Raw genomic sequence first — 10,770 nt, forward strand, 5'->3', positions numbered from 1 at the left:
GGTGGTTTTCCCACAGGGAGGAGCTGATGGAGCAGTGGTTCATCAAATGTTCCATGGTTTCCTCTTGGGAGAAGCAGAGGGCGCAACGGGATGGGCCTTGGCTTCCCTTCCTCAGAATCTGGTCCTAGGTGAGCGCTCTACCGTGTAGAATGGTCCAAATGAAAAAAGAGATCTTAGGCCAGTGCTTGATTCCCTAAATATTTTTCCATTGATTTGTTTTCGGTTGATGATTTTGATTGCTTTTGAGGTGGTATGCTTCTGCTATTGTGAAATTTCCTTGAGTGCATTTGCCCCATCTGAGGATGTCAGACCCTGTTTTTCTTGCTATTTTCTGAGAAGCCATCTCTGCATAGTAGTCTTTCCATCTGTCGGTTTCTAGCGCTCCTTCCCAATCCTCTTTAAATTTCCAATTGCGTCAGTATCCAGCCTTGTCAGGCTTCCAAAAGTTGCCGACAGTTGAAGCCCCGGCCTGGGACGAGAAGGCGAGGATGGCATGGAGGTTGTCTTTTTGTATGAGGCGGTCTCATTGCTGCCAGGATTCTTCCCAGAATCTGGCTTTGTCCCCTGCACGAATTTCTCAGAAACTGTGCTCCCTTATCAGGTCCTTGCTGCCTCTCGCCAAGTTCCAGATTGTAGAGCCCCTGGTCTTGGTCGTGCTTCTCAGTCTTTCTTCGATTTCCCCTACCACGTCATATTTTCTTTCCCATAGCACCTTCCATAGGTCAGGGCCACCATGAAGCCACCTCCACTAGATCTTCGCACCCATAACTTGGTTGAGGACGAAGGGGTCGCGGAGCCCTAGACCGCCATCTTTAGGAAGCCGGCAAAGCCACTCCCATGAGATAAGGGCCCACTTTCTTATTTTGCTGGTCCCCTGCCAGAGGAAGTTTTTGAACAGGGAAACCAGCTTTTGGCTTGCAGCCTTTGGAATTTCTTGGCACGAGAGCTGGTAATTTGGGATGGCCTGCAAAACAGCTTTCAACAAGGTTATCCGACTTGGGGAATTCAACGAACGGTGGATCTAGTTCTCCATTTTATTTCGGATTTTCTTTATTAGTAGATTCCAATTGGCCGACCGGAATTGATGCTCGTGTAGCATGATACCTAGGTATTTGGATGGGAAGGATCCCCTATTGAAGCCTAGAGTACGAGCCAGGAATCTTTGGGCTGCCAAAGAGGTGTTGAAGAAAAACATTGTCGATTTATCCTTATTGATCTCCATTCCGGAGGCTTTGCTGAATTGAGATAAGGATTTGATAATTCTTTGGGCCTCCTTTAGAGTGGCTTGACCGTAAAGCATCATGTCATCTACAAATTTCTAGTGGGAGACCGGGATATCTTCTCCGTAGATTCTGAGGCCTTTTATCTGTTCCTTGGAAACCAGAGCCTTAACCAGTCTGCCTAGGCCTTTTGCGGCTAGGATGAAGAGGAAGGGAGACAAGGGGTCTCCCTGTCTTAGCCCACGAGAGGGAGTGAAAGCTTTAGAGGGGGAGTCGTTTAGGAGAATTGACATGACAGGAGAGCTAACCATAGACAGGATCCATTTTATCCATCTTTGATCAAATCCATAGGCTTTTAGGATACCTGCCAGGTAGTTCCAGCTGAGCCGATCAAACGCCTTGGCCAGGTCAAGTTTGATAAGCATGCCTGGGGCACGGGAGCTTTTCAAGGAATGAATCACTTCCTGGGCAACTATGATGCCATCTGTGATCTGTCGTCCTTTGACAAAGCCAGTTTGCTCCGGGGCAATGAGATCCGGCAGGATCGGCTTGAGCCTGTTGACCATGATAGTTGCAAGGATTTTGTAGACAACGTTACATAGGGAGATGGGCCTGAAACCCTGCAGTTCATCTGAGCAGCCAGACTTTGGTATCAACGCCAGGAAGGTGGCGTTCAAGCCTTGGTGCATGCGCTTAGAGCACCTGGATTCCTCCACAAGATCAAGCAAATCATTCCCCATGAAGCTCCAAGTCGCCTGATAAAATTTGATGGTGAAGCCATCGGGCCCCAGGGCCTTATTTTTAGACATTTTGTTTATTGTTTTATCAATTTCATCCTTGGAGATTACCCTGAGAAGGGCCAGGTTTTGATCTCTGGTGACTTTCTTAGGAATATGGTTTCTAATTATGTCTATGTCCTCGGATCGGTTGATATTTGGTTCGGAGAGAATACCTTTGAAGTGCTCCACCAAGAGATGTTCTATTTCATCCTGTTGAGTCACTCTGTTTCCCTCCTTGTCTTTCAAGGAGAAGATTTTGTTGTGTTGGCGATGGTTCAGCATGGCTTTGTGGAAGAATTTGGAGTTTTTGTCTCCTTCTTTGAGCCATTGGATTCGGGATTTCTGCTTCCACAGGATTTCCTCCTGTTTTCGCCTTTCCTTTAATTGAGTGATTACTCTGCCTTCCTCCTCTGCCAGATCCTAACTTCGACCTTCCAAGATGATTTGCTGTTGTATTATTTCCATTCTAGATTGAATTTTGCCCTGCTCCTGTTGGATAGCGCCAAATTCTTCCTTGTTCCACTTTTTAATTTTGCTTTTAATTTCTTTGAGCCTTAGCTGAAATTGGTGCATTTTGTTGCGGCCATCCTTTCCACTTTTGTTGTCCTGCCACCAGCCTCTTACTTTGTCTAGGAAGTCAGGGGCTCTGAGCCAAAAGGACTCGAACCGGAAGGGTCTCTTTTTGTTCTGATTATTTAAGGCTATTTCCAACTTTAATGGCCAGTCGTCCGACCCTGTTGAGGGTAGGATAGAGGCTTCATAGAAGATATCCAGCCCGATTATGTGCTCTGAGATGAGGAATCTGTCCAGTCTTGAAGCAATCTGTTTAGACCCGCCTCTTCTATTATTCCATGTGAATTTCTCGTTTATGGTTGGGATGTCAACCACTCTTAGTTCTGTCTGCACTTCTCTGAATCTCTCCATTTCTGGGTCTTCCCTACTTATTCCACCTTTTTTCTCTTCTCGAGAAGCAATTAAGTTGAAGTCTCCTGCCAGGATCCATCTCTGCTCCTGGTGTAAACTTCGAAGGTTAGTCAGCTGATTGAGGAACAGGTCTCTATCTGCACAGGTGTGGGGACCATATACAGCTGAGATTACCACCCATTCACTTTGTCCTATTATTCTGAATCTCCCAGTGAGGATTCTTGGCATTCCTATCCACCAGTCGGCGAGGACTTCAACTAGGTTCCAGAGAATAGTTATCCCTCCTGCACTTCCTTTGGGATCTATAGAGATATGTTCATATCTTGGTTTTATTTTATTAAGAATTTCATCCATTTTCTGGCCTGGGATTTTGGTTTCTTGGAGAAGCATAATCTAAGGTTTGTCTTTTTTGAGTCGTGATGCCAGATGTCTCTGTTTTCCTTTGCTATTTAAGCCTCTAATATTCCACGATGTCAAAATCATTGGTTAACTTGGGAAAGGGTTTGAAACACCGCTGATAGCGAGACTACTTTTCCAGTATTGACTAACGTTTCTACCATGAGTTGGATGGAGTCCTTAATGTTTCTTCTTCCTCTTTTTTCCCCCCTTTATTTTGTCCATTCTGATCTAGTTTGCTTTCCTTTTGAGTCTCTTGGTTTTCTTCTGTTGAGGCTTTGCCTTTTTCTAGTTTGGTTTTATATTGTTGGAAGGTTTTAGTATACAACTTCTTTTGTTCTTCGGGGATAAACCTCTCATCCAGGTTCTTCCATTCATGCAACAAATTTTCCAACACTTCCTCTTCCTGGCTCAGGTCCTCCCTATTGGACTCCTGGTCTATCTCCATCCGATCAGTTTGTTCTTCTATTTCCTTATCTTGTTCTGGTGTTTCACTCAGGGCTTTTCTTTTAGCTAGGTTTCTTTCACAGTTCTCACTGCAGCTGAGCCTTTATCCTCCTGCTTGTCCATGAGTTGATCTCCCTCATCCTCCTCTACCTGCAGAATAGCGAAATTGTTTGGTTTCACTGTGTCAGATTGTTTCCCTTGCTTATCTTTCTGGGGGGTTCCTTGTTGGCTTTCCTTTTGTTTCTCACCTCTTGGAATTCCTCCTGGTCCGACTCTCTCTTTTTTTTGGGGGCCTTCTGTTTTCTTCTTCCTCCCTGGTTACCGGACATTCCTTTGCTAGATGGTCATGGATATGGCACCTGCGACACCTAAATGGGATGTGTTCATAGTCTATGTTCCGCTACCATATTTCTTCATGATATTCAAGCTCTATGGTGTCAGGGATGGGGTTTTCTAAGTTCATGTAGACACAGATCTTGGCATACGAGGTGTATCTACCTTTCTTTTTAGTTTTTGCTATTTTCACGAAGGTTCCTATTGAGTTTCCAATTCCTTCCAGGATATTCGGGTCCCAGAAGTCTATGGGGAGCCCAAATAAGCGGACCTAGAAAGGAGCAGTCAGAAAGGTTTCTTTGTCAGGGTTGTAGCAATCTTCTCAGAAGCGCATGAACAAACCGGCATTATAATAAAAATACGGGCCATTTTCAAAAACTTTTTCTCTATCTTTTAGGTTAAAAAAGATTACCGTAAAGAAGCCTTTCGCTCCCATCTTGAGCTCAATGTGGCCTTGGGGCTACCATTTTTGCTGTATCCACTTGGTGAGGTCTCTTTCCAATGGCCAGACTTTGACAAACTTGCAAATAAGGGCATGTTCCCTCATGTAACTTCGGTACTTTTCCAGCTTGTTCGTTGGGATCACATATCTGGGTTTCTTTGTTGTACATGGCAGGCACTTTCCTCTGCGGCCTGTTTGCCAGGCAGCTCCTAGCACCGGGCCCGTGTTCTTCCGTTCCTCTGTCTCCTGGCTACTCTGTCCGTCTCCTACCGCCGTATCTCGGTAGGAGGGGATCTCTCCCCTCCTGACATCTTCTGTCATACCTTTGTTGCTTTGGCCGCTGTCAGTTGTTGCTGGACTGGTCTGTGTCGGTTTTCCACACTTCCTTCACGACTTCCTTAGGTTTTCACCGCCTTGTCACCATTAGGGTTTGAGTTGCAGAGCTCCGCCGTTTTTATAAGTGTGTCTAAAAATAATTTTTTTTTACTAAGAGGAAAGATTTGAATTAATTTTAGTTAATAGTAATTACTATTGAGAAGTGTTAAAGAACACATAAACACATAAATTATTGTGGGCAATGATTTATGGTAAGTATATTTATCTATATCTTGCTTATATCCATTTTTCCAAAAAATACTTATATAAATTTTGGTTTGTGTCTTTTTTACATTTTTTTAAATTTATTTTTATTATTGATTTTTATAATGATTTAATAATAAAAAGTTAAGTTCTTTTTGAGAAAATACAAAAATTAAAAAATATATAAACAAATAATTATTATATAATCTTTTACAGTTATCAAAATAATTATGTATTATTTCTTTTATAATTGAGAATTTCTAATATAAAATAAATTGAAGGTGTGTTACAGGGAAAAGTGTCTATTTAGAACTACTCTATCCCACTAAGGTGTGACAGCTGCCTTAGAAACAAACAGAGAAAAACTACTTTTGTATTTCCTTTATGAATTATAGATAGAGAGGAATAGAAAGAACCAACATGTGTCTTGCGTTAATCCTTTGATCCAATCCCTCTCTTATTTGATAGTCTCCAGCTACCTTCTCCCTTGCATGCCCAGCTTCACAAAGTACTTGTAAGATCACAGAAGAAGAGCACTATACAAAGACATGGATCTATATTCATAAACAACTTAGGATCATATTTAAGTTAACCATACAAATGTAACAAGCATCAATGATACAAAAGCATGGAGGAGAACTCAAATAGTTTTTATTGATAAACAAGAAAAGATCTAGGAGGAGTTACAACCAGTGGTTCCGACCCAGCATCAACCTCCCAGCAAAGAAGCCCCTCTTCACCTCAAACAAAGCATAAATCACCCAACAATCTGATGTTTGTCTCTAGAAACCAACAACAATTCCTTACATTATGCAAAATTCCAGCCTCCGGATCTCTGGGATGAGGGATCCATATATAGATATCTGTAAGGAGGATGAGTCAGCTTGTGATTTGATTAGTGTCTTCTCTCTGTCAATTCTTGCTTCCACTTGGAGACTGAGGGCCTCTTACTCATCCTTGGTCGAATTCAGTGAGGCAAGTGTCACAGGAGAAGATTCTGGAAGCTTCCATTGCCTCTCCACCTCGCGGAATGACACTGCCATTTGTCATTTCTTGCCCATCGCACCCTACAGAAGGGAGTTTTGAAATGCAACGCACCCTCACAGTGCATTTGGGTGAGATGCAATGCACCTAGCCAGTGGAGCAGCTGCAATGATCCTGTTTTGACCAATTCTGAGCAGTTTCTGGTGGAGAACTTCTGGGAGAAGCTGTAATCTGTTGACCTTGTTCTTTTAGGGGTTAGAACAACACTTTTAGGGACTTAGGAGCCCTTGGTTTATGGACATTTTATGCTTGGAGTTGTAGGGCACAAAAATGTCTATAACAGTTGCCCCCTAAAGTATGAGGCCGTTAACCTTTTGGTGTCGGGTGAAATGCTTTATTAGGAGGATCCGAAGTTCTTTCAATGCTAGGAGGAGACCTGTAATAAGATACAATACAATACATTATCTTCATACGGTTTTCATGATCTAGCTGAGGCGGGCATTCCCATGCTCAGCTTTATAAATTCATTTTCATGTACATAGGACAGACAATCGTCTGAGTGTAGACTGATGATTCTGATAAAGTCATCATCCTTTTGGTAGGATGATTATCTGTGCTGCAATTCTGTACATTTAATGTCTTTATTTCCCTGAATATATATCACAGCCCGGATGGATGAAACTAGATCCGGGGTCTTCAATCTCGTCCAATCTTCACTCGAAGTACATGTCGATCCATGTGAGAAATGTTCTGAAGTCGAACATGGAAAGACATCGCTTGATTACCAGTAAATGATGTAAACTGTTAACAAGCGCGAGAGGAATCACAGATAATGATAATGACCCTCAAGGTACTGCAGTAAAATTCACGTGGTGTGAATAAAGGACTTGGCGTCAAACACCACGCAAAATATTTCGGTCGAAGGCCATTGATGTAAACCTGTCGCCGGAAGTGAGAAACTTGCCATTGAGGCATACAAGATTCAAAGTACTGAATGGGGTGTTCCTAGATCAACTTCTGGGATAATGAGCTAATGTCGACAAGAAGTGATCCGTCACAGGAGGGCCTTAATGAATTCCACATCAATGACACGGAACGGAGCAAATGATTTTGATGGAGGTGAAAACGATCTGGTGATATAAGGTTCAGGGTGGCGGTCATGAAAGAATGGAGTATAATGTATGGTAGTGGGTGAGACACAGGTGACTTCTCTGGATGACTTCTTTTGAACATATCGGTGACACTGATGTGATGGATTGGTATCATTAACCCCAAATGTGGATGGTATGGCGTGACCATGGTGATGTGACCGGTGAATGAAACAACCCAACCCGACTCGGACACGGAGTGGAAGTGTCATGTTCAAGAGCGACTTGCTACCAACAAAGTTTCTTTGAGTTTTCTTCCCAATTTTTCCCCAGTCATTGCTTACCAGTACCTCTTTATTTTTGTCAAGCTTGAGGAGGATAACATATGCTTGTTTTATAATTTTCCCTTCGGGCAAACCCATCGCTATGTTTTAACAAGCCTAGCGATAGTGAAACTCGTTCTCGTCTAAAGACAAGTTTGTCGCTATTAATCTTTTTAACGAGTTTAACGACAACGATAACTCGGTCCTTTTCAATTTTAGAAAGTCTGAAAAGGAACGTAAAGGTAACTCCAAAATTCCTTTTTCGTCATCTAATCCCTTAAGTCCGAAAAAGTATAAAACAATACAGAAGGGATGAATTTTCGATAGTTTTAACGAGCCGAACAAAACAAGCGCTCGATCTTTTTGTGTAATAATCCCTCGGGTCCAAAAAGATTAAAATCTAGAGGAGGGATAGCACTTCCTGTCCCTTTAACGAGCTGGAGAGGCCAATGGCTCGGCAATCTTTTCATATTTTACGAGTCAGTTGAAAAGAGCTTAAAGGAGACTCGTCTTTTGAGGAACGAGTGATAAAACGGGTAGCAGCTGATTCCAGGTAAGGTTTGGAATTTTCCAATCACGGCAGTGTCACAAGGATGGCTAGTGAAATCACTCTTCGCAGCTGTGCCTCAAAATGGGTAAACAATCAAATGGAGGTGAATGATCGGCCAATGAAAAGTGGAGGTGACGGTGCAAACACGACCAAGGCTTTAACGGCTGAAGTACTACATTCACGATGGTTATTTACCGGGGAATAGTTCATTTTTTAATGAGCTTAAACGCGGGTGGGAACATTTGCTCATGTCTTATGTTTATTTTTTAACGAGCTTGAACTATGTGCTAAAACTGCTCGATGTGGGTTTATTTTTTAACGAGTTTGAACCCTGCAGTAACACTGCTCGTGATAAGTTTGCATGCCCCGAGCATAATAACGCAAATCGAGGTGCATGCCCCCCAAGCTTCATTGCATTCAAATCGGCGGTTGGAATGAAGGTTTACCTTTGAGATTTGGAAAGGGGATTTGTTTCATTTTTTTAATGAGGTTGACACAGTAAAAGAACCATCCTCAAGACTCCTTGTTTCATTTTTTAACGAGGTCGACACGAGATAAGAACCATCCTCGAAATCCACCATATTTACAGTATTTGATAGAGAATCAAAAACTGAAGGATGATTAAGGTTGCTGGAATAATATTCGTGGTAATTTGGAAGACGGGAGCGATGGTGGTAATCTTCCCATGGTGCCTCTCCTATCATTGAATGAATGATTCCTTCGTCTGTTGAATTTACATGTGACGAAGGATTTGAAGAGGTGCCATATTCCTTAGACCTATCTATCCAAACACTCGATGAGCGTTGCTTTGGGTTTGCCCCCCAAGCCAAGAAAATTGATTGATACAATATTTCTAAAATGGCAATGATCCATGTTGACAAAATGTTTAGGAATATTCTGAATCCATTAGATATAGAAGGTTTCATATTCCACTGTGGCCATTTCCGCCAGATTACTCGGAGGCGGTAGGGCAAAATTACCCATTAAGGCAGGGTCTTTTAGGAGACCTACTCCGATATTTTGGAGCGAATGATTGCTTCCATGGATCATTGGAATGCTTCCCGTAACTTGTGAACTGTTGGGGAGAAATGTTTGTTGGTCGACGATTGTAATTCCTCCTTGGAAGGGAAATGCAATCTTCCTGAAGTAGGTCGACACAACTGCGGCCATGGCATATATCCAGGGCCTTCCTAGTAGGATGTTGTAATCGAGGTTTCCGTCGATTACTTCAACATAAATTTCTATTGTTTTACCCCCCAATTCAACTTGCAAGTTTCTTAAAAACCCGTATGGAGTGTATGATCATCCATCAAATGCTTTTAACATTGTTGACGATCGCGACAAGGGTGGTGAGCCTAAATTTTTCCAGCAACTCATTGACATAATACATGTGGATGCCTCCTCATCAATAATTGTTCGATGAACAGTTTTGTTGAGGGCTTTCACTTGAATAAGGAAAGCTAGTTGAGCTGGTAACTGAGGGTCATATCCTTTATGATCAAAGGCCACAAGATTGGAATCCATTGGGTCAATCCCACCTATTGCTGATAATAAAGCTTGCTCTTGGGAGAGGCAATTTTGCGGTACCTCAAGTGTCGACATAGCGGATGGCGATTGTGCCAGGTCCTCTATTATATTATAATTCTGTGTTATTTTTGCATGAGGATTAAATGTCGATTTGTGTACTACTCCCTTTGGCGACTTTATCATTTGTTCAGGAATGATGGGTGGCACAACTTCGGTCAAAGTTGTTGTCGAACTACTAGGTTGTTCATTAGCCTTGTTATTCCACAGCTATGGATTCCCGTAATATTTATTCCTTGTCAAAGCATCATTTTGCTGCTTTGAGATAGACAACATAAGCACTTGGGATCGGGAAGCACTTTGATTAGCAACCAGTTTGGTTCCCGGGTTTGGAAACAGATCAGTCAATACTACTGAGGTTTTTGAACTCTTAAAGAGTTTCTTAACTTCAGCTTTATGTGGACAATCTCTCGTCCAATGATCCTCATCGCATATGTGACACCCCGCAGGGGGTTTCCTTTGCCTAGAAGGGTTTGCAAAAGGTTTTTCAGGAGATGACTCATCATGCTTCTTTTTTCTCCCTTTCTTTTTCTTCTTGCCCCCTGGTTGCTTCAGTTGTTTGCCTTTTTCGGTCGACACGACATTTACTTCCGAGGCAAGAAGTTCCTCATTCGCATTTTGACTGGAAATCTTACGGGCCTTTTTAGATGTATCCTTTGTCGATTTTGTGTCTATCGCGCCAATCACGCCATCGCCGGCATGAGAGTCATTGTTCGATTTAGGAGGAGGGGGGACCGAAAATTCTGGTCTGGGCGCGTCAGGTATTTTATCGTAGAGCGTGCCAAACTGAGTGTAAATCAAATCAAAATATTGCGCACGAGCAATAACTTGCTCTTCGGTGACGACTCCCCCTTTTGCCACATATTCTGTAATGGAAGGTAACAAAGACTTAATAAACCATTCAGCTAAAAGCTTATCAGGAACGTACGTTTTTACCATTCTACGACGACGTCGCCACTCATGTATATGATCAGATATGTGAGTGGCCGTTGTTTGTTTGAAATTGGTAAGAAGTTCTGTTCCCATTTTGTACCTTATCGGTAACTGAAAATGGGTTAAAAAGGTTGTGGCTAGGGTACTGAAGTTGTCAAACGAAGCTCTGGGTAACTCTATATACCATT

General features: G+C 42.5%; 1 protein-coding gene across 1 annotated transcript; it reads right to left on the bottom strand.

Moving 5' to 3' along the window:
* Window positions 1-2,419: 2,419 nt before the first annotated feature.
* LOC149231511 (uncharacterized) lies at window positions 2,420-3,277 on the bottom strand. Its single transcript, XM_089381657.1, has one exon. The coding sequence runs from the start codon at window positions 3,275-3,277 to the stop codon at window positions 2,420-2,422; it is 858 nt and encodes a 285-aa protein (XP_089237783.1).
* Window positions 3,278-10,770: the final 7,493 nt, after the last annotated feature.

This window comes from Pinus tabuliformis, chromosome J, assembly GCF_031772625.1.
Source record: "Pinus tabuliformis cultivar Carrire ecotype Pingquan chromosome J, CPIR1, whole genome shotgun sequence".
In the NCBI taxonomy this organism is placed as follows: Eukaryota; Viridiplantae; Streptophyta; class Pinopsida; order Pinales; family Pinaceae; genus Pinus; species Pinus tabuliformis.

Excerpts from the sequence above, each read along its gene's own strand:
- LOC149231511 (XM_089381657.1), bottom strand. The coding sequence starts at position 3,277 with ATGGATGAAATTCTTAATAAAATAAAACCAAGATATGAACATATCTCT.